This window comes from Anolis sagrei, chromosome 3, assembly GCF_037176765.1.
Source record: "Anolis sagrei isolate rAnoSag1 chromosome 3, rAnoSag1.mat, whole genome shotgun sequence".
NCBI classification, from domain to species: Eukaryota; Metazoa; Chordata; class Lepidosauria; order Squamata; family Dactyloidae; genus Anolis; species Anolis sagrei.
Genome location: NC_090023.1, coordinates 193,315,006 through 193,340,005, shown reverse-complemented (window position 1 = coordinate 193,340,005; position 25,000 = coordinate 193,315,006). Strand labels below are relative to the sequence as shown.

Below are 25,000 nucleotides of genomic sequence, written 5' to 3'. Positions count from 1 at the left end.
CTAGAAAACACAGTAAGTATTCTGTTGCCAGTAAGCCCATCTCATTGCCCGTCCACCATCTTTTCTCATGGCTGAGAAGTGGATCCTGGCACAGAGCTACAAGTCTGCTCCTCTTCTCCTTCCAGGGGAGGTCATGGCTACTGTAACTGAACCATGCTGGGAGAGAAGCAAAACTGGCTGCCCATTCATTCCTCCAGGCTGGGAAAATTTAGGCAACACACAGCTCCATCTGGCAGTAAATTTAAGCTCTTTCTCATCATTCTCAAGCTACTTGCAGTATAAATTCGGATGTCTGATACAGAATCACAAGTCTTACTTACTTTCATCTAAGCAAATGAGAAAACAGCAGCTGCCTTCTAAACATCAAGAAGCCTTTTCTTCATATATCACTTTAGCTATCAGCATCACCCTTTAATTCATTAATATTTATTTACAATCTGATGTTCTATAAATGTATACAAGTAGGTTGGAAAGAATCAATACAGGCACAATTATCAAATATACATGTCCAGTGGCTATTAACAGGATGAATTACATGACCATAAATCAGGAGAAGAAGGCTAAAGGAATTGTCTAAGGACTTTATCACACTGGGATATAATCCATTTATATCAGTATGCATATTTATTTTAGGACTGGATGAATTCTGTATTGAGATGGGATCCATACTCTTCTAATTACACCTGATTATTATGATTCTTATGGTTTGAAAATACTGCTCTTCGACTCATCACACCACGGAAGGCTGGCTCCTCCTAATCCATTCTGTTGGTTTCACACCTGTACTGTTCAAGACTTTGCTCATGTCAAGTTTCCAGGTCTCAAAGAGGTAGTCCGAGACAGGGCTAAGCTTAGGGAATCCCTTCCTTCCCTCACATGCCTAGACAGTCTTGCTTGTTGCTTTCCTGCTTGCCACTGGCTCTTCCCCTTTTGATGATGTAGCAAATGGAATTCTGTTAGGAGCCTTCTGTTAAGCTTGTCTTTCCTTTGAGCTAAACCATGCTGTCAGGCCTACTTCTTCCTTGCTTTTATTATCTTGTTGAGGATGCATTTTGCCTCTTTTAAAGGCAAAATGAAGCAGCATGAACCTTTAACCTATCTCTCTTAGAAGATGAAGTTAAAGTTACTTAGCTCTAAGACTTTTCTATCCTGAAATCTTTGAACCCTAAGATTCAGGGTTCAAACTCTTAACCATTCTAAAATAATCAAGGTTATCTCTGCTCACCACATGTAACCTTTTGCTGGTTATGAATTGATGTTCTGGTACTCTGCTATATTTTAGTGGAATCACCCTAACTGAGGGTTATTTTTGGGCCTAACAGCTCTCATTCCCCAACATACTCAAAACACCCGCTACAGCACTCTATGGCTTTAAGGATATGCTGATAGGATGCATACAGATTTTCCTATCACACACAAAAACAGTGCTTCAGCAACAAAAGAATATCTAGTACTAGACCTACTTGCTTTTCGGAAAGCCTGTAAAGCTTTTGTTTTCCGACAAGCTTTTGATGGGTGAACAACTCGGGGCTATGTCCGCCCTTGCTGCTTATTGTTATTTTAAAGCTAATTGTATTATTTTAATCTGCTTCTGTAAACTGCTCCAAGCCAAATTGGGAGTAGTGGTATACAAGTTAAATAAATAAATAAATAGTATTTCAAAAAACACAAGTAGAATTCCGTCTACAAATAATCTGTTTCTGCAATGCATTGCAGACTAATTCCAGTGAAATACTGATGGAATGGGGCAAAAGTCATGTGGTGGGACCTGTTCGAAACCATTCACAATCTCAGAAATTGAGTATTTCCTAATGTGATAAGGTCCTAAGTTGAGATGTGCAATTCGGCCAAAAGGCATGCCATTTTGGGGTCCATTGTCAGCTGACTCCCATTCTGTTAATCGGGAGGAGTGTTGCTGTTTTCATTTAGCAAAGATTCGGCTACAATGGGAAACTTTAAAGGCACGATCTTCAGTCATTTTAAGGCCTATCTGCAAGAAACCTAACTCAGTTTTAGACCCCATTTACAATTGCACAGCTGCCAAGTTTTAAAACAATTCACCAACTACTGATTTTTAGAATTATTTTAAGTTTTAACCATGACAATTTTTTTTCAAAGAAAGCAAACTGCAAGCTAGGGTTCTGGGAATTGTAGTTCCCAGTTGTGTCCATTTTTAGCCAATCAGAGCATGGACACAACCAGGCCTTTTACTGGCTGAGAAACATACAGAGAGAAAAACTTCAACTCCCATCATGCTCCAAGAGGAACTCAGACTTCTCAATGCCTGCTCAATGCAAGTGCTGCTGGGAAAGTGAGTTCCCAGCAGGGGTCTCTCTGGAGGAGGAGCCTAGGAAACTTTCCAAAAGAAATGGAGGGACACTGCTTCTGCTGGGGAGGGAGAAAAGTTTCAGGTCCATTGCAGACTTAACTCCTTCCTCTCCAGGAACTGATAAAATCTGGCTGCCTTAATCAGTTTTGCTGGGCTTTTCAGCTCCCTCCTCCCCATTCTGTTTTCAGAGATTATATAAAACGGACCACCGAATATTACAAACCATTTTGTTCAAACTGATTTGGGCCCAAGCCTAGTCCTAAATACCCTTAGATGTTTCCCCATTTTACTACCAGGGGTCCAAGTGGAAGTTGCTTTAAAATGTTATTTAAAAACTGCTACAGTTCAGTTTGTATACTCATTTGTGATATTGAAATGTATGTATTAATTACATTTATAAACTTTCTACCAAACATTTCAGGTTTGTGTGCATGGATACCAACTTCCCCAATTTATCTCCACAGCGATAATGTTGTGTAGGCTGTTGTTGTTTATTTATACCCTACTTTTTCTCTCTACAAGCATACTCAGTGATACTGGGTGATGAATCCTGTTTTGTGGCTCACTGGAGACTTGAACCTGGATCTCATAAGTCCCATACCAGTAATCTAACCATTATGACATATTGCTGTATTACATTATTACTGTAATGTAAACAAACCAATTTTTCCCAATTTTTCTAGAACATTAACCTTGTAGTGATGTGCCAGAACACATAGCTATATATATCTTAAATGCTATGATGTCTGTCTTGGACTTCGGTCCTTTGCTCTCTCCTTCATACAGTAAACCCTTCATAACACCACTCAATATGGTACTGGTGAAGGCAAAGAATGAAGAGGAGGCATCAGCAACTGTCAGGAAAATAGAGAGCCAAATCACCACAGTCCTTTTTGCATTTCTAAATGTGAGCTAACCAGGTTCAAGTATAGTTGGAATATGGACAAAGGAGATTTTCTGCATCAACTTGTCCAGGTCAGAAATACATTCCAGAAAATTAAGAAGCAGCAAGTATGACAGCAGTCCAGACTCTCACCCAAGTCAGGTAAGGGGATGCCTTAAGCACTTTACATGCAGATGGCAAATGTCCACAAAATATGTGTAGATGCTGGAAAGAGTGGCCAAGGGGCACACCCTAGAGCTAGCCAACAAACTCAGGTTTATCATCTTTCCAAGATCAAAGAATCTAGCCAGACATCAAATACTTTTGCCAGCTATACACCTTGTAGATATCAGTGAGATAGAGGAGCAGAAAAAAGATGAGGCAAAGCCTCAAACCCATGCAGACCTATATGGAAAACTTTATTGTAGAATATGAAAAAGTCTCCATGCAAAACTTCTTGTTTTATCTTCTTCCTTATCAGATAGGACCCTTCTGAAACTTGCAATGGAGCTTATGAAAGTAGAGACAGGCTGCTTGAATGGGTTATCTATGTTGAGGTTTGGTCGAAATTTTAAAGTTTTTGAAGTACTGAACTCTCTCCTTCAGATAGGTTTAGCACAATACCTTAGAACTTCAATTAATTAAAGGCCAGATTTTATTCAGCATCCCATTCACATAGACTTCTTGTTCAGGGAATTCTGTTCTTTCACCCTACAGAATTTCCAAAAGACAAATTTTTATTCCAAGGACACTGAAGTGTCTTCAAGCATTCACATTTCTTTTATCAATATTTCAGCATGGAACAATAATGTCTGGATGCCCCATAGTCGCCTTGACTCTATAGTCCTTTCTGAAGCTTGACCATACATATCCATCTAACCCAGATATAGGAAATTCTTCGAATTTTTATAGGATGCAATGCATTTCCAATATCCAATTAGCACCCAAGGTCATTAAGGTCACACTGGCATTCATTCCAGACTGCTCTTTTTGCGCCCAGTGATGCAGTTTGTGTCAATTTGAATGTATCATGAGGTACAGCTTTCCAATATGATAGCACTGCATTTGCTAACAGAGGATTTATTTATTTTATTTATTATTTATTTCCTATATTTATACCCCGTCTTTCTCCCCCCAATACTCTACATGATTGGAGGCTTCAAACTCTAAAAACTCTAATAGGATGTCTGTGATAAATTAGGCATGATGCAGATAACTAGGATGGTTTTAAATAGTGTATTTTAATATTTTGATATTTTTTTATGTTTATGTATTGTATATGGATCTGTGTCCCACACTGAATGTTTGCTGTGTATATGCTGTGCTCCACCCTGAGTCCTCTTCGGGGTGAGAAGAGCAGAATATAAATGTTTTAAATAAAATAAAATAAATAAATGTGATACAGAATAATACAGTAGAATGTTTGCTACCAAGTTCTTTGATTAGTATACTTTGCATACTTGTGCATATTTTATGCTACAACTAAAATATCCGCAAACCAAGAAGTATGAAAACAAAGGACTTGGCACTTTGTATGGTTTAGTGTGTGCTTTAATTGTTTATATGTTTTAACTGTTTTATAATTTGATATGGTATTTTATTGTTATGTGTATTATGCAACATTGATTTTTTTGCCATAGTTTGTAAACCGCTCTGAGTCCCATTCGGGGTGAGAAGGGTGGGGCATAAATATAGTAATAGTAAATAAATTAATAAATACCAGCATGGTGTAGAGCTCTGGGTTCTGGACTATGACTCTGGGAGACCAGTATCTGAATGCCAACTAGCCATAGAAGCCTAAGGCAAAACAAACTCTCTCATTCTCAGAGAAAAGCAATGGCAACCCCCCTTGGACCAAATCTTGCCAAGAAAGCTCTGTGATAATGACCATAGGGTCACCATAAGTCAGAAATGCCTTGAAGGCACACAACAACAACAACAATTTAGGCTTGAATCTTATTAGTATGTCCCTGTTAACACAGTTCAAATGCTATCTATTAAAAAAATAAATCTCTAATCTGGATGGTTTGGAAGCTGGAAGAGTGGGAGGTCTGTGCCTTGTTCTTTATTCACCACTATGCCAAAGGTAAAGATAGAGTATTGAAACCTATTCTTTTGCCTTAAATACTAGGTTGTGAAAATAACCAGGTAAACATTTCATCAGTGGTTTCTAATTCCAAAAGCTACAAACACGCTTAAGCAATTCAGAGTTATGATATTTTCATTACTCAGAGATTGCTCTTGATGCCTCTTCAGGAGCTCTGTCTTATACAGAATTCAGCAGTCCTCCTACTGGGGTGAGATTTCAGAAGAATATTATACTTCAGCATTTGCATTAGCTTCATATTGCTTCCTGAGAACAATTTAAGGTGAAGAGTTTTAATGTATGCCCTTTTCAGTGGCTATATCATACTGTGATTGCATCTGATAAACTGAGACTCCTTCCTTTGTGAAATAATCGAGGAAAGAAAATAAAATATTGGTTGCCTCTCTCTAATTATGGTACATTCTTTCCATGAGGGCCTCTATGAGGTTCTTTTACAAGTTTTTTTTTAATTGCCTGGCTTTCAAGAGGAAGTGGGACGGGGAGAGAAGTGCACACTGCACTTCTTCTGTAAAGAGTGATAGAAGTGAAGAAATGTATGGAGATTTCAATATATATGAGTTTGAAATAAATATGAAATTCTTTCAATTTCCTCTCCACAAAAGATGCACAAAAACATAAATAATTGGGATTCCTGATAGCCAGCTACAGTTAGCAATCTGGCTGCAGTTCTTTGGTCCAACTAAAGTTTCTGAGCACTTTTCAAAGATAGGTTTTAATCAAGCATGTACGCGGATTCATTTCTCATAACACATACAAAGATCAACTTTGGTTTCATTAGCCAGAACATTCCTGGTATCTTTAAATATTCATCAAGTAAGCAAAGATTCAACAAATAGATGGAAAGCTTTTCTGAAAATTTCATCTCAATCTTTAATGACATAACAAATGTTAATATTTCTGTTTGTTTCTGAGGAGTTTCTTTGTTTATGCTGCACTAACTGTAATTTTATTCTGCTCTGTGTGTCTCTACCTGCCTAGCTTCTACCTATTTCAAATGTTGTAACCATCATGTTGAGCTCAGAAGGTGAAAAATGATCACTGACATGCAAAGCCTACTTATCAGTAGGAAGCACATGTCATAAATGTATCCAAACATGATGGGAATATGTATAGGATGTTTACAGTACTATAGTTACCACATATAAGTTGAAGCTTATAATGCAATCTCATTAATGTCTAAAAAAGTATCATAAAGTTCAACTACACTCACCAAAATGTATTTCAAATTAGTGCCTTGCACCATATACTCATGACATACATTTTTTGTACATATTGCCTTTTTGTGAAGGTAGTTCTCTAAAGTTCTCTTACTGTCTATGCACATATAATACCTGTATGCATGTATGTTCTCCCATTCAGTTATGGATAAAAGTAAAGAAGCTCACTTTGCAAACATAATTGTTTAGATGGGTTGAGTGCTTTTGTTTTAGCTTTTCACTGTACAATCTTGCTTCATTCCTAGAATTGTTTAGACTACTTGTATTCATGTTAACTTACACAACTACAGTAGAACCCCCAGGGGAAACAACCTCATGGATACCTGAAATCATGGATAACAGCAAATTCTACATTTTGATTATACTTAGTCTGCAAGCATACCATAGAAACACCCACAAATACTTCCAGGCGGGTTTTTGTTTGTTTAGTTTTTTGAGTGTGGATAAGTGAAACCATGACTATTAAATTTGTGGTTACAGGGTTGTAGTGTATTCACAAATGTTGCTGTAACAAATAAATTGCTGGACTACAGTAGTAATGAAATGCTTCAAAAGGTCTCAAAATGTTGAGTACCCAGTACAAACCAATATATAGAGATGACACAGTGCTAATGATGCTAAAATAATTAATGTCACTGAGGATGTCTAAAACAGAAAAAAAGGAAAATATTGTCTAACACCATAAATGTTCATATCATGAAATGAAACTGCCACTGTTTAATATGTATGTTAATGTAATAGAGCATGGCATTTTGAGAATACATTTCACTAATGTGACAGAATATTTACTAACATAATCTGTCATTTTACTAATATGATAAAGTATTTTGCTAATACGATACAGAAACATGAATACTATTTCAAAGTAAACAATATGTTCCATTTTAAGTGTTAAATACTCCAAGGTGCTTTGCTAATTGAGATATATTTTAATATTGCAAACCACTGTTTTGCTTGTCTGTCTTCATATTTGTGGCCTTATTTGGTGTTTACTCTTCCCAAGGGTACTATAGCTCCATAGACATTGCCACTACACTTTAAATGTTGATTTGCAGATGATCTTGTGTAGATATACCTTCAAAACAGAATATGTTCCTCATTTTGATACTTCTCAACAGACGCAAATAGCAACTATAGACCCTGAAATATTTATAATCCCATCCTACCTCACCTCACTTCAAACATTACAATGATTGTGAAAATGCCACAAATTACAACCATCAGGTTTTCTTACTAAGCAAAGGTAGAAAGCGTGGTAGAAAGTTTTGATAAATACTTTTGTATCGATGAGCAAGCAGGTGATGAATGCATAGTTCTTATGCCTAATTATGATGTTCAGCTCCTAGAGCAGCACATACGCTGTTCTTGTAGCATACTGAAACCATGCGTATCTCAATTAGACTTGTTCTTTGGAGGTATGAAAGCCAAATACAGATTTTCCTACCTCCTAAAGAAGCTGCAATATGAATAGTACCTATCTGCCTGTCAATATACACAGAGACCACTGCTCCATGCAACTTGATTAGGGCCAGGATTTCTTATATGAAACAGGTTTAATTACTCACAAAAAGAAGAACAATTTGATCACCTGTAGTAGTGGTTCTTCAAGTGATCACCTGGAAACTCACACTCATGGTTTGTTTTGCACCTGTACAGAACTGGTTGAGAAACTGTTGGTACTCAGCAATATGTTTTGGTGGGAGTCCCGGCCACTGCACATGTCCAACTCAGACTAATATCCTACTCCTCCCCTGCCAAACTTCCCAAAAAAGAAGCCAACACTTGCTAACTGGGGCTGGTTACAGGGAGCAGTCAACCCCCCTGTTGTAGCAGCTCCACTGGCTGCCAGTCTATTTCCAGGTTATGACCTTTAAAGCCTGAAACCTGCCCATACCCTGAGATCTTCAAGAGAGGCCCTTCTCTCCATCCCACCTCCATCTCAAGCTCAGTTGGTGGGAACAAGAGAGTGGACCTTCTTGGTGGCTGCCCCTAGACTCTGGAACTCCCTCCCTAGGGAAGCCAGAATGTCTCCCTCCCAGCTGTCCTCCAGGTGGCAGGTTGAAACTTTTTTATTCAGGTAGGTTTTTAAAGAAGGTTTTTAAGATCATCGGGGGTGCTGTGATTTTATATGCATTAATTTTTTTAATATTTGTATAGTTGCATATTTTAAGATGTATTCTAATGCTTTTAGTTGTAAGCTGCTTTAAGTCTCTGTATAGAGAGAAAAGGTGGGATATAAACAAACATTAATAATAATAACCTGTTCTTCATTTGCTCTCTAGGACTCATAGACATGGGTACATTACAAGTAAAATCTTCCAAAAGAGAAAAATAAATTCACTGTGCTCTTGGGGAAAGGGGAGATTAATTTTTAAAAAAACACTGTATTTCTTCAATTCTAAGATGCATCTTTTTCTCCATATAAATATCTCTAGAATTGCAGGTGGCTTGATATATATACACACACACACTACTGAAATTAGTGTGCAGCTTACAATCAATGGCATATTAGAATTGAAGAAATACCGTAGCAACTTGTTGAGCATGAATGTCAAATTTGTAATTAATGTCTTATGAAAGTGGTCAATTTGGCATATGCAGCTGCCCTGCAAACATCCTGAAATAATACATTATGGTGAAACTCTGGATGCTCTCATTGTTCCAGTCAAAAATACATAAATTTCAATATATATTAGCCGGTTTCCAAGCCATTTTAGATGTCACTCATTTAGCCAAATATTAATCTGAAATAGAAAGATCAAAATATCTATCCAAGTAGCAGACAAACAGCATTATTATTCAAAAATTGCTAATACAGATACTATCGTAACATCCAGTCATACAGTGCAAGTGATATTGTAGAGTTCAGAGTCAATGCACTGTTATTATTTATTCTTTTACAGAAGTATAAAAGCTTAAGACCTGAATGTCACCATTGGTTCAAAGGGCTTCCCAAAACCAGGGAGAATCAGTTAGAAGGCTCCTTGAGATTGCCAAAGAACAGATGGTGGTATTGGTTTCAAAATCATTTTATGAATAGCTTGATGCTGAGGTGAGTAAATAAAAGGGGGTCCCTTTTGGGACAGAATTCTCTGAGACAACTGGCAAGTACACTCAAAGAGAGTATAGGAAAAGCCTTGCAACCCAGGGGAACCCAAGAACAGCACATATTTGAAAAGTGGCAGTATGCACCTTGTGAGCTGCCAAAACTTTTTGGAAATCCTTCCATTAGCAACACAGGATTTCCTCATGGCTGATTCACAAGCAGCATGAATCACTTCCTATGAAAAGTATCCTAGCAGGGAACTCTCCATGCTGTGAGTTTTCAGAGATATGAGACAGAAGGAGAAGATGAGGAATCCTTAAGACAAGTGTTTATCTAGCTAGCTAGCTAACCTGTATTCTTCATTCTGGAGGTAAGCCATATACCTATTACCAACTCAGTTAATCAGAATATAACTGCAGACGCACCTCCATTAAATTCAGTAGTTTGCAATTAGGAGTGATAGTGCAAAACTAGAAGAGAGTTCCTCCCCATGATGTGGTTTGGTAGGATTTTTCTTGTCTGCAGGATCAGAGTATGGCTCCCCCCCCCCCTCCCACTTCTTCTTCTTGCCATTTATGATAATGAAATCAGCTAACGGAAAAGGAATAAGCATTCTACCCCATGAATTTGATACAATTTTTCCATCTTCCTACCAAAGGAACATTACTGCTGAACATATAAAGGTTGCTGTTTCATGACATGCAGCAATGGCAATAGTATAAATATGGGCACTGGTAGGGTTGTCTGAAACTTTGTCTGAGACTAATTGGTCTCTGGTACTATTGAAGCTTTAATTTTGAGTTCCAGGGATGTATTTATATCAAGTGTTTTGTTTACATATGCTGGATATAATCTAAGAATGACAAAAGGTTTGGGTAAGTAATTAATTGGCTTGACAGAATCTGCTGCCAAAGATGTTAGAACATAGTCACTGCCCTCAGGACGAGACTTCAGTAACAAAAGTCAACTCTGTCATAAGGCTAAATGTTAATAGGTTTCAGATGGCTAACAAAGCTGAGTCTGTAATTATTGTATTTACCACAGCAATTGTCAATGGAACCCTAGGTGCAATTTTTCAGAGAGAGGTGGGTGCCTGGTAAGCTGAAAGGATAGAAGTAGTCTGCACACCAGAGGCAGAAAATACAGTGGTTGATGAGATCATTGACATCCTTGGTTAAGCTTTTTGTGGATAAGCAGGTGGTACAAGAATTGAAGAGAAGCTATGACTCATAGGAGGGAGCAACACATCTGCTGCTCTGGAGATCATGACAATTAGACAACTGCATAACTTATAAGAAGCCGCAGTAGAAGACACCGAGTATCTACGAGGCAGCCATTGTCGACTTTGGAGCCTTCAGGAGATAAGTATATGGTAGTAACAGTGGACTTGCTAGTATTCTCTATAACAGTCCTACACAACCCGTAGCCCTCCAGGTGTTTGGGACTTCGGCTACCAGAATTCCACACCATTGAGCAAGCTAGCTAGGGCTTCTGGGAATTGGAGTTCCAAATACTGGGAGAGCCATATGTTGTGCAGGCCTGCTCTATAGGGTTGCTTTAGAGAATATGGAGGTCATAATGAGAGGCCATGCAATACATAGAAGGAGAGTATTCTGGACGGAGTTTGGACAGTGACAATTGCTTTCAAAATCTGTTGAACCCACAAGATGAAGACCCTTTACTTTCTATATACCTCTTTATAGGGTCAGCTGTCCTTGAGTCTGTAAGTGGTAAGAGTTCAGAGCAGATATGGACACACTGACAGTCTTTCAACACTGGGCAATGAAAACTCAGAGCCGTGACTTCTTTTATACAATGAATCCACCTGTAATATATTTTTTTCTGCTGCCATCAATTTTTCCTAGTGTTAATGTCTTTTCTAATGAGTTATGTCATCTCATGGTATGCCAAAAGTATGATAAGCTCAGTTTAGTCATTTTGGCTTCTAGGAGAGCTCAGGTTTGAATTACTCTTGGACCTATTCAATTCTTATTCTTGGCAGCCTGTGCTATCCTTAGAACCCTCCTCCAGCACCACATTTCATATGAGTTGATTCTCTTCCTCTCAGATTTCTACACTGTCCAGCCTTCACAACCACACACACACACACACACACACACACACATTAGAAATACTACAGCATGGATTATTCTGACATTGGTATTTAATAATATTTAATTGAACTTAATAACATTTATTTTTTGGCTCCCACCAATTTATTTCAACAAAAAAAGCAGATTGTAAAAAATCATTTGCTTTTTGTGTGGTAGCAGTATTCCAGTCCTCACCTCCAAATGTTCCTATTTATTTTATCACATACAAGTGAAGTGCTGTCATTTATTTCCATGGAACAAAACTAAAACATCCCACAGAGAGAACGTACAATGCTTTACAATGCTAACCACTTCTATTTAGTAGTAAGAATCATATATTACATATATAATTTGCAAGGGTTTTTATTTCTAAAATAATTCTGGATATTTTACGATGGAAGGAAACAAGTTAAAAGGTTTGGTCATGCCTGGAGTAGGAAACGATTCCAGAATGCATTTCACTGTGTCTTCTTAGACTAATTTCTATTAGATTTTCTGACTAGAATAAATATGGCTAGAAATTACTGGAGAACTAAGATAAAACATGAAAAGTTTATCTCCCTCTTGCAGCATACCCGGCACATTTTAGAGCTTTTACTACTATGGGTACAGTTAAATTATCCTAAAGAAGTTACTAGCCTGCAATTTATTTAGTTAGATTACTAATTTACTTGTAGCTACTGATTCCATGGCCACGGAGAAGCAGAATTCCGCTTGTACATAGTCAACATGAAAATATCTCATAGGGTCCTTCCAGACAGGCCCTATAACCCAGAATCTGATCCCAGGTTTTCTGTTTATTCCAGATTATGTGGCAGTGTGGACTCATATAATCCAGATTAAAGTAGAAAATCTGGGCTCAGATCCTGGTATATAGGACCTGTCTGGAAGGGGCCCTGGTTAACTAGTAAAAATGACTTTGGCATCAAGCTTCTTAAATTGGGATATAGCTGAAGGAGGGGCTTCTTGAGCTTTGCAGTCAGCACAAAAACGAAGAAGACTAGGGGGAAAAGATTTTTACCTCTTCCATGACCCCTCTCACTTGGCTACATAAAATTCTCAACCATGTACTTTCAACCTGGTCTATACTGTCTAACTGAGAACAAGGTTCAAACTGTAGACCAAGGTATACATTATCTTTGCATCTTGTGATGAAGGGTGGAGGGGTCAAAATGAAAACTAAATCAGCTTGAAGTAGGTGTGCATGTCAGACACATCACCCTATATTTGCGCTTGTAGGATATCTTTCATTTCTCCCCTCCCTGCACCCCAAAAAACCTTGTTATATAAGAAAGATTTTCCTTCAAACGGCAGCAGGTTAGTAAAAAGTTAAATTCCCTCTTCATGACTGTTCTGATCCTGTTAGACATCTCCAGCTGTGGCAATTTGCATTAAAAAAAACATTCAGCACATTAAGTGCAAGGACACATTTGGCATCACTGTAGTTTGACCCTGTGTCAAAATGATTCCTGTATAAAATGTAAAATTCCTGATCATGTCTATTTACCAGGTAAATTGCTTAATTCAAACCTGGTTTAGATTCTCTGAGGTGTAACAAGGTTCAAACTATAGTGATAGTTGGTAGAATAAGTAAACTTCTTGCCATGATATGTGTACATATGTTTTTTGAAGTCACCTGTTAACATATGACAATTCTATGACTTTCATCTGGCTTTTCTTAGGGAAGGAATGCTCAGAGATGGTTTTGCTAATTTCTTTCTCAGAAATGTAGTCTATAACACCGGATATTGCTAGTGTTTAGCTTCCAAAGTCGGACAGTATCTAGTGTCTTTAGAATATTTAGGTCCTTATTGTAGAGAAAATATCAGTAGAGTAGAATCACAGAACCATAGATTTGTAGAGTTGGAAGAGGCACTATTGGGCATCAGATCCAACATCCTACTCAATGCAGAAGCTCCAGCTCCAGCATCCCCCAGGAGATAGGTGTCCAGACTCTTTGGAGACCCCACCCCTTCTTTGGGCAATTGATTCCACTGCCAAACTGCTCTCACGGTCCTTCTGAAGTACAGTTGAAATCTTACCCCTGTTCCTGTAACTTAAAACCATTAGACCTAATATTATACTCAGAGCAGTGAAGAACAAGCCTGCATCCTCCTCTTTGTAGCAGCCTTAGAGATAGATTAAAGCACCCATATCCACAGGCAATGCATTCCAGATGGACTATATTTATGTGAAACTGCAGATATGACTGGAGATTCCTAGAGAGTTATCCTGTAACTTCTGGGGTGGGGTGGGGGGAGTAAAGGATAGTGCTGTCTGAAGGACCTAGCAAATTCCTAAGAGACCATTTCTCTCTAGGTGCAAGTTAATAAAACTGCACGTATGGGTTCCCTGAATATGGTGGTGTTACTCTATTTAAATAGTATGAGATGTCACCTCTTAATCTTTTCTTTCCTAAACAGAACATGCCCAGATCTTTTAACCTTTCCTAATCTGTTTTGTTCTCCATACCTCTTAACATCCTCGCTGCCCTTCTCTGAACACTTTTCAACTTGTTTATATTGCTTTCAAAATGAGGGGCCAGAAATAAACACTACTCTAGATGAGGCCTGACCAGCACAGAATATATGGGGGCTATTACTTCCTTTGATTTGGAAGCTATGCTTCTATTATGTAAACTATGATAGTATTTGTCTTTTTGTTTCAGCAGCATATTGCTGTCTCATGTTCAACTTATCATCAATAATAAATCCCAAGGTCCATTTCACATGGAATATTACTGAGCCAAGTATCCCCCATTCTATACCTGTGCATTTACTTTTTGTGGCTAAAATGTAGAAATTTGCATTTGTCTATGTTCAATTTCATTTTCTTAATTTCAGCCCAGTTTTCCAGTTCATTGGGGGTATTTGAAATTCTGCCCCTAGCTTTCAAAATACTAGCTACCATTCCTTGTTTCTGTATCATTTGTAATTTGATCATAATCCTCTCCACCGCTAGACATGATTCCCTCCACCATAAAAAGTACTGAAGAGCGCCGGCCCCAGGACAAAACCCTGTGGCACTCCAATTGAAACTGGCTTCCCATTTGAAATATAGCCACCAATACCCACTCTTTGAGCACAATTTTTCAATAAATTATGGACCCATTTCATGGTGTTTCCATCTGTTCCATATTTAGTTAGTTTGCTAATTAAATTATTTTGGGGCTTCTTATTAAATGCTTTGCTGAAATCCAGACCACACCCACAGCATTCCCACCACCTACAAAACTCATGACTCAAAACACAAAAAGATATAAGGTTGCTTGGCAGGATTTGTCCTTGACAAACCTATGCTAGGGCTCCTAATCACTCACTGTAATCAACTCTAAAAACTGACTCTAAAAAGATTTCAGATATTGAGGTTGGACTGACTGGACCTGTAAGTAGATCAGCAGACTTGAGGGGTAGAACTTGCACCAACAGTCAGGAACCTTATTCATAATTACGAAATTATGTGAAAGTTTTGCACAGTAGTCTTTTGACACATCTCTGCTTCTCTCTCTCTCTCTCTCTCTGGTCTTCTTTCAACATTTATAAGTTTTGAGCATCCTTAGAACTTAGGACATAGGTTTAAACTTTGGTGAATCTATTTAAACATACAGAAAACACATAATGACAAAACTCTTTTAATTGTTCTATGGTAAAAATTTGTTTCATGTGTCTCATCTAATTAGATGCATTTTTATCAGCACAATAGCGGAGAAGAAATAATTGGGAGTAAGAGTAAGAGTATTTTTATGTGATCAAATTTTAGCAATTATTAAATAGAAGCCCCTGACCCTTTTATCCTTTTTGTTTTTGTTTTATGGGAGAGATAGGTGACTATTTTTTGCTGCTACGTTTTGTTCCTTTTGGTACCACAGAGTTAATAACTTCACCTTGATGCAGAAACTCTGTGATTTATCAGTCCCTCCTTTTATCTAGTGCTGCCACGGAGAAGTCGAGCCAGTTGTGATGCAGAGATCAGACTTTGGTCACAGCTACTTGAAAAAAAATATATAAACCACTCTCTGATGATAGACAAATGTGTCTTGTTAGCAACAGCCAAAAAGCGCTTGACTTGTACTAATAACAAAAAGGCCATGTTGGTCACCATGGGTCTAAAGACGAAGCACCCTGTCACTGCCTTGGTTGGGAAATTAGCAAATAATGTTCCTTTTCTTTGATAAATGGGTGACAGTTCTCTCTCACCAATCATTTTTTAACATTTTGATGCATGTCTATGATCCCGCTGGAGGAACAGAAAAGTTTACTGGCCCTCAATTTTCAGATGATGAATGGAACACTCTAAATGTGCGATTTCTGTATGAGGTATAGTTCATTTTAAGCAATTCTAGTAAATGGGTGTCACTGATTAGAACAAATAGTCTACTTGTGCAATAGCACAAATGGTATGTCTCATTCTTCTGGTCTCCTCTGAGACAGAAAAGAAAGGGGACAACAACGACCAGGTTATATTTATCGGAAATGCAGCTGTTTAAAGGGAACTATGTTATGCAACTTTAATATACTTCAATATGATAGCTCACCAATAATATTTTTAAAGAAATCTTCATTGTTGTTGCCCTAATTAAGATGCTTAGTGTATTTAGAGTCTAGCAATTGCAAGAAAACAGAAAGCTTTCCTTCTCCTCATGCTTTTGTTACATGTGTTTTATGTTAAATACATTTTATTTTAAATGTTGGTATAGTAACATTGATGGATCAGCAGTTACAAAATTTTAAAATTAATTAAGTAAGATGTTTTCAAGAATGTATTTGAAAGAATCATCCTAACAGGAAGATACAGATACCTTTTTCAATTTTTGCCCAAGATCTGATCAATGAATAATAATAATAATAATAATAATAATAATAGAAAAACATACTGCTGCCTTATGATTAATGAAGAATAAAAGAATGAAAAAGCAATTGTTGTGTATAGATTAGAATTGTGAATGCTTATTGCTAACATTTGGCAAGAAGCATTCTTTTTAAATATCTGTTAGTTGACAAATGTACATGTATTATAATGGCAAAACACTATAGTTAAGAGCTATAATTGAAATTGTGCAAGAAGTGAATCAGGTGATTTGAATTCAAGTAAGGCAATTGCATTTAGTTTAGCATAGGAAAAATAGTATGATTTGTAGGAGGCAATTAACGATCATTTGCTCTGTGGATACAAGTAATTTGTTTAAAGAGCACTGACCTATGAGACAGCTAGTTTGTGTTGGCTGTGATGGAAGGGAACTATTGACTCTGAACACAATGTGGCAGCCCCACTGACAAAAGTACACTGGGATTCACACAAAAGAGCCTTAAAGTACTTGAAGCTTGAGATCTTTTCATAGGGTGAAATGGGTTAAACCGATCTAAACTAGCTAAAGTGGATACAGGTAGAGATACAGAGAGTTAACCGTGAAAGAGCCAGGACAATAGTACAGTCACAAATAATGAGTGTTTCTCCTATACTCCTATACAAATAGAAGTCTGCTCTCCTTTGGTGCAGATCCACTAAGATCCTAAATTAATAAAGTATACCAAAGTAATTTTAATCACTTCTTTTGAAATCAGAGGAATAATTCCATGGTATCAAATGAATACAGAAGTCTGAAGTAGAGTGGAAATTTCTATGTTGAAATAATTTTCAGTAACAATGAATGTAATAATTATTATCATTGGATGCAGACCAACATTCACATTTCTTTTGCTCTTTTCCACTGTTTTATGTTTATTCCAATTTTAATATCCTTGTATTTGGACTTAAGGAGCGCATCTATACTGTAGAATTAATACAGTTCGACGCCACTTTCCTTGCTATGGTTCAATGTTATGGAAGAATAGGAGCTGTAGTTTGACAAAGTCTTTAGCCTTTTCTACCAAAGAGTGCTGGTACCTCACCAAACTACAACTCCCAAGATTCCTTAGCATTGAGCCATAGCAGTTAAAGTGGAGTCAAATTGCATGAATTTTACAGTGTAGATGCATTCTTACCGTATTCTGAATTACAACTTCAATCTACTCTTGAATAAAAGTTGCACAAACCGAGGAAGAGTAACAGTGTGATAAGCAAAATGTGTATGAGAAAGATATCCTACATTTGAGAAAGCAATGGAGATTAACCAATTGGCATATTTTTCTATTCTTTTATTATTATTATTTTGCCTAATAGAAATCAGTTATGACAAATGCACTTTAAGGAAAAAGTGACATGTTTACATCCGCATTGACAAACACGTGGTGTGCCTTGCTTAAAGGCAGCATGCATAATGATTTCACACACTTTCAGATGTGTGCTTTAAAATACAAACTGTAACATAATTCCATTTAGTAGCATACAAATCACAATTTGGCTTAATCAAATAACATTGCAAGGCTTATAATGTAATTAAAAAGTAATCTCAGATATTTAATTTAAGAACCTTCAGTGACTTTTACAAGTAAAATGATGAATCTAACCTGCAGAAAACTGCTTAATTTAAACATGCCAAGATTCTTTTTTTCCCAGGTAAGAACTATTTTAATTGTTATTAAACAAGCAAGTGATACATGACTTGACAAATATTAAAACAAGTACTACACTCAATTATTAATTTGCAGTGCTCACTTTTAAATGCCGCAAATATCTCATTAATTTAATTTTAGGTGCCCACCAGTTTATATTGCATTTTACAGTCTGGAAGGCAATTTACTAACTGGCAATTACATACAGAATGATTGTTAATTCTGCTCCTAAGTGCTAGCTGCTTGAAAACTGTTATGTCTCTCTAATTTTTGACCTTCTTACAACAAGGGTGACGTACGCTGGGAATAGCAAGGGCTAGTCGAGAGGAGCTGGACATGTCATTTGTGACTCATTCTTTTAATTCACCGTGCTAATCAACTGAACTGCCACAGTCTCCCAAGGTAATTGTATCTTTACAATAGTTGAAAGCAGCAGGCAAAAAGGCATGGATAGATGGTAATAGACCTTCCTCCCAGTCTGCTGGGAAACAGCATAGCAATCCTACTGTATGTGACTAATCAGGTCTGGAGTGTGTGATGGTCCCGGACCACTTTTTTTTTTTTTGCCTTGTTACAAAAATTTTGTACTTTTACATCAGCGTCCCTACAAGTCGTATAAATGCCTCAACTTCTGTACTTTGCAAAGGCATTTTGTCTCCCACACTACACCCTTGTTTCATTATCCTGCAGCCTCCTTGCCCTTTGTTCCACCTCATGCTGAGAAGGTTAAATGTTAGAGTGCCAAGCCAGACTGCAACCATGGTGGGACACTGATGAGAAACAGATGCCCTGGGGATTCTGCCCCTCCTTCGTATGGGGCCACATCATTTTCATATTGCAAAATACAGTGAAGTCAGGCTCAGTTTTCAATGGTGAGTGTAATTTCCAATGATTATCTCATTGTCCCCATCAATTTGGGGGCAATACAAATCAGACTGAAGTTTCCAGGTCAGACAGGTTCTGACCTTACCCTTCCTTTTACTTTCTGTAGTCGTATAGACTTCCCTGCCCCTTAAAAATCTGTAGTCTTATAGCCCTTTATTTTTTCTACGCTTCCAGAAAATTAATTGCAGCCACTGCAGTTTTAGTAACTTTTACTCACTTAAATGTCGTTTTTTAACATTTTGTATGACTCCTGGTGAAAGGGACAACGAATAAATTGATCTTTGTGAGAATGTGACTTTTAAACACTGTTAAACTGTGGAAGTTTACATGGAAAAAAACATTCAAAAATTACACTCATCCTTTAAATCTTAAAGCCAGATTGTCATTAACATATGCACTGAATTATCCATTTACCTCATCTGGCTAATAGCTGCAGCTTTTTTTAAAGGACACAGACTGACAGAGCATTGGAGAGGCATTATAATATTACTGAGGTCCCATCTACACTGCCATGTAATTTAGTTTGAAACTACATTATACGGTCAGTGTAGACTCATACAATGCAATTTAGCTTTTCTTTTTTTGTTGGAATTAACAACCTTCTTCAAGCCTCCACTAGTTATTTGTTATGAATATAATTTGCTTTGCTTACTGTATTGTACATGTGTGTATTGGTTTGCAATTTTACCTTAACTCTTTGTTGTGGGAGGGGCTGCAGACCATGTGATCAGTACTGGGCTTGTTCAGGATTCAGACTCTATTTTAGAAACAGTTCAGATTAGACTTCAATAGGAACTGTTTGCTTTCAGACACCAGCAGGAATAATATGCTTAGAGACAGAGTCTATGTTAGACTCTCTGAGCAAAGAGATGGTTTGGATTATGGACTATTGATTCTAACGGCCTGTCCAGACAGTACCTTTGTTGCAGTATCTACCACAATAAAGGAGGGGCTGTCCAGATAACGTTCTGGACAGTCCCAAATTAATTCACTACAAACCAGGAAAACCTTGGTTTGTAATGAATTAATTAGATAGTGGTTTATTCTGCACCTTCTTAGAAGGCATGGGATAAACCCACTATTTCCGGTTCTGCACTGCAAAATACTGCAGTCCACACAGTATTCCCACAGTTTACCGGGATAAATAAGCCCGGTAAATTGTGGGAATACCAAGCCCCAAGACCCCAGACCCCTTAGAAAAGTAATAAAAACTTACCCGGCCTCAATTACAAGCTTCGGCCAGCTGTCCTGGCACGTAGAAATGATGCACCAGGAGAGCAGGGGGGAGGAGGAGGGAGGTCATTTCTATGCACCAGGAAAGCTGGCTGAAGCTTGTAATGGAGGTCGGGTAAGTTTTTATTACTTTTCTAAGGGGTCTGGGGACTTGGGGGAGGGAGGTAGGGCCTCCAGACGTTCTCTCGTGCTAGTCCCGAGAGAACATCTGGACACCCACCCCAGAAAATGCATGCTTTCTAGGGTAAGTGTAGATAGCCTCCCAGAAACATCCACATTTTTAAAGGTGAATGCTTCTGGGATAAAAGACTCTCTGGATCCATCCTAAGAAAGATGCCCTGTGTTATCTGCACAGATAAACTACCTCAAATTCTATTTGTAACTGGACTGATATGCAAATTCCCTGTATGCTGAATGCATGACGTTTGTGAGTAAACCAACTATGTTATTTTTAAAGAAGTCTTCTTATTTTTGTTTCTTGAGAGCATGATTTAAATGCAAATATATTTTAAGGGAGTGTAGATGTTTTTGGGCAACTTAAAAGAACACTTCTGAAACTTTGCTGAATATATATGTTTGTGCATTGGCATATCTTTTCCCTAACAGTTCAAAGACATATCTAGGAAGATCAGTTTAACAGCTGAGAAACTTAGTTGTCATGCACAAATGTTGGTGAATGCCATTTTCCCCAAAAGGTTATTACTCTAACAGGTCATGTGTTTACCAAGAGGTTATGGAATCATTTTTTCAAAAGGCTGTGACTTCTAACAAAGTCATCCCTTTCCAAAGATCAAAAAATCTCCAACGGTTCTGGAGATTTTCATTTTTCAAAAGGTTATGTTACCAGTGGTTTTCCAAAAAAAAAAAAAATTGCCTCATAGGAATCAATTTAACTACATCAGGCATACTCAAACTGTGGCCCTCCAGCTGTTAAGGCCTTCAACTTCCAGAATTCCTGACAATTGAGCAAGCTTGTTAGGGCTTCTGGGAGTTGGAGGCCCAAACAGCTGGAAGACCGCAGTTTGAGGATGCCTGATGTACATTATATGAGTCTACACTGACCATGTAATGCAGTTTTAAACTACACTATATGGCAGTTTAGATAGGACCTGAGTCAAATAGGAATAATTCTGCATAGCGGTTTTTTCCGTAATTCGCTCCCAGTATGGAGCCATGAAAAGATATGAAAGCAATAACACAACTAACTCTAACAGATATTTAAATTATCAGATTCTGTTTTCTAAACACATTATAATTCATCTCTACTGAATTTTCAAAATACTCTATTGCTGCTTAGCCACGGAGTAACCAGAATGCTTGTAAGTATATGACATATCTAGGGCTAGCTTTATGCAAAAATATTGTACCCTGAAATATTCAGTCCTTTCACACTGAGATTTCTACTTCAAGAATTTATTCAATTTGCAAATATCTCTTCAGATGTGCAATCTTACAGAGTTTATGATGCATAAATTATTTAAAGAGTTAAAATATCATTGATTCTGTATTTGATTGTAACTGTTATTTGTAACCTACATTACCAATTCTATTAAATATGGCAGTGCAGATGTGCTACTGTTCTAAATCAAGCAAACATATCATCACAAGTTGTAAGGTACATCATATTGCCTGTATCTTTGCATGGTCACCATACATGTTTCGAAATGTGTCTGCAGCTTCATGACATCTGCACAGCAATGGATTTTAAGGACCTCATCACACAGGTCAATAAGCCAGGCAGCAATGGAGGGATTTGCTACACAGCATGGCGAATCTGGTGGGCAGTGAGGAAAAATGTTGCTCCACGCCCAGAGAAGTTTGACAAACAAATTTAAGAAGTTAACGTATATATTGTTACTCCACTCTAAACTGTTAAATTGATTTTAAAATAGGAAGCCTACTTGAAATGCACATTAATTTACATAGTAGTCTTGGGGCAGTTATACACTGACAAGAAAAGTGGGCCTACTTTTCTGTCCAACAGGGACTCTCTTTGTTAGTGACAGGGAGCCCCTACTACCTGGCCATGCCAAACCCGATTTGGCACCACTAGGCAGGGACCCAACTGCTACCCCCTCCCACTGTACCCTACTTTTTTCTCTTCCCAGCCTCCTTTGCAACTTACTCAATCTGATGGTAGGAAGGACCCCCCTCCCCCCCAAGTATAATCTAGGTTTCCATCCTGCTACTGTAGCCAGCAACAACACGGGGAGATGAGGTGGTCCCCTGAGTCTGGGGAGTATGAGACATCTGTCTGGATTGCCCTAACTCAGCAGAGAGCCTGAATCTTGGTGCAGTTAGATTAACCTGGAGTAAAGCTGCATTAAGTGGTTTTGTCCTAAGTTAATTAAGTTCAGCTCTAAGTGGTGTATAGCTGCCACAGGGATGATTGCAGCACACACAAACCTGAACCTTGATCACAAGAGATTAAAATGTACTTTTGAGTCTTCCATATGCCAGTGGTGTGTTCAGCAAACACTTACATATCATATGAGTGTACAGTACACTTATATAGGTATGGTTAATATACATTTTAATTAGATCATAAGCCTGCTACTCTCAAATAATTCTGTAATAATTCTGTAAGAATCAGCTCAATTAATCTGGATCAATCTGAATAACTGCACCTATGAAAATGATTTTTTAAAATAATCTGGTCACGTGTTTTCCATTTCATTGAAAATAGTCTGATAGGACACACATTTTGAAAGTTTTTGCAATAAGGTTTAATATTTTTCACAGTTACTGATGACCATGAAATAAATGTTTATTTAACATAACTATGGTGACACCATATATATTTATATCTTAGCACTGCAAATCTGTAAACAATTGTATACATTCATTGATGTGCTCCTCCAGTTGTACTTGTCAGCAGAAAGTATTAGCAAATTAATACAACTCAAGTATAAATTCATTTTTTTCTTCTAGCATCTTCCCTAGATTCAATTTTAATTTATGAAAGTTTTGAGTATAAATTAGGTTACATATTTTAAAACATCCACTTTGCCTTCTCACTCTGTTATATCTTACCATTATCAAAGTCAATCGCTTGTTGTATATGACCTCCATTGCCATGTTTAATGTTATGACAGGTGGTGCAGTTGCTACTTTTGTTGTTTTTAAATGTATTTACAAGCATTTAAGTACTGACAACATGATGTGCTGTAAACTCAGATCAGACTATTTTTCTCATTTGTGTCAAGTCAGCAAAACATAAGTATGAAAAATTAGGAAGAGCATTGGTTTACTGAAGTTCAAGGACTGAAATGAGAACATTTATATTCTATAACATACTGGTTGTAGTTGAAACTAATGTGGTATAAAAAGCATGGTAACAAACTTTGATATGAGCTACTGTTGATACTATCATTTTAAAGCCACGGAAAGATTTTAAAATGTGAACGTACCAGCATGAATTCCTGCATAATTAAAGTATTAATAATATAGCTTAGAAGTAACAAAAACTGCTGTTTACTTACCAGTATAAACAAACCGTCCAGGAGCACCTTTACAGAACTGTTTGGATTTGTAGGACAGAGTTACTTCAACAACTCCAGGAATGTGCCGTGGTGGAGTTTGAACTCTGATGGCATGAGGTGTTATCAGCTGCAAAAATCACACAGTAAACATAATTTCAGTCAAGATTGTAGTGATAGTACTCACACATGTCATTTTGATAATGAGTTTAAATTGGACCTTCTTATCAAATGTGGCTGCCTGGCTGTCACAAAACACAATGAGGACAATAGTGGGGTGTTTTTTTTAATGAAACTATCTGCAAATAATCCATGGTTTTAGTTTCCAGGAAAGGCTACAGGGCATAATTCATAAGAAAATTGCATCCATATGTTTCTTTAAACCTGTTCCTAGTAATTTTTGAAATTGTCCAATTGTATCTGGAAGCTTTCTGAGCAGGTCTTCCACTAGAGGGCCACGAAGTGCCTGATGCATCATTCCCTGTGGTCAGACCACTGCCATATGTGAATTCTTAGTTTAAAAGGGGAACTTTTAAATGACTGTTATAGTAAGTAAACAACAACAACAACAAAATGTAATGCTGAAATTTGAAAGTGATGTCTGCATTCTGTATTTTATTTTGCTGTATTGTATCTTTGGGCTTGACCTCATGTTAGCCATCCCCAGTCCCCTTTGGGGAGACAGTGGCAGGGTATAAATAAAGATTATTATTATTATTATTATTATTATTATTATTATTATTATTATTATGTGATCCATAGCTTACCTCACTCCACACCAACATAGTTCCGAAAACAACTTGTAAGCCATCAAAGAAGTTGTCGCCGATTATGATGACTGTGGCTCCGCCAGTTGTCCAACCTTCACTAGGACTGATGGCCTTTATACAAGGGGTGGCTACTTGTACAAAACAAAACAGAAGATATACTAAGTTTCTTTTTTCTTTTCTGATATCAAGTTTTGCTGTAATTTTGCCAATGACAAACCATGCAAAGCATAGTAGGAAGAAAGCATATGATCCCTTTATGAAGCAGTCATATAGCAGTATGTTGATGTATTTAAAGCAAATTATTAAATGTTTTATAAAGCAAAGGCCAAACAGCAGAAAACTAGTGAGCAAGAAAAAAATGGCTTGATATAGCAAATTATGTGTCAGGGCAAATATGGCTATTACGAATGATTAAGCATCACATGCATGTGGCATGTCGATTTATCTGCTTTGCTGTACAGATCTAA

At 37.4% G+C, this 25,000-nt stretch overlaps 1 protein-coding gene across 12 annotated transcripts in view; it reads right to left on the bottom strand.

Moving 5' to 3' along the window:
* EBF3 (EBF transcription factor 3) overlaps positions 1-25,000 on the bottom strand; it is a 215,047-nt gene that overhangs the window by 33,976 nt on the left and 156,071 nt on the right. For 8 of the 12 annotated variants that reach the window (XM_060768637.2, XM_060768639.2, XM_060768635.2 and 5 more), the window contains 2 exons: positions 24,531-24,664; positions 23,767-23,893 (listed from right to left, as the gene is read on the bottom strand). In XM_060768637.2, coding sequence (XP_060624620.1) covers positions 23,767-23,893; positions 24,531-24,664 — 261 coding nt within the window. The remainder of the gene's footprint in view (positions 1-23,766; positions 23,894-24,530; positions 24,665-25,000) is intronic. The other 4 variants (XM_060768638.2, XM_060768644.2, XM_060768641.2 and 1 more) reach the window with 1 other exon arrangement.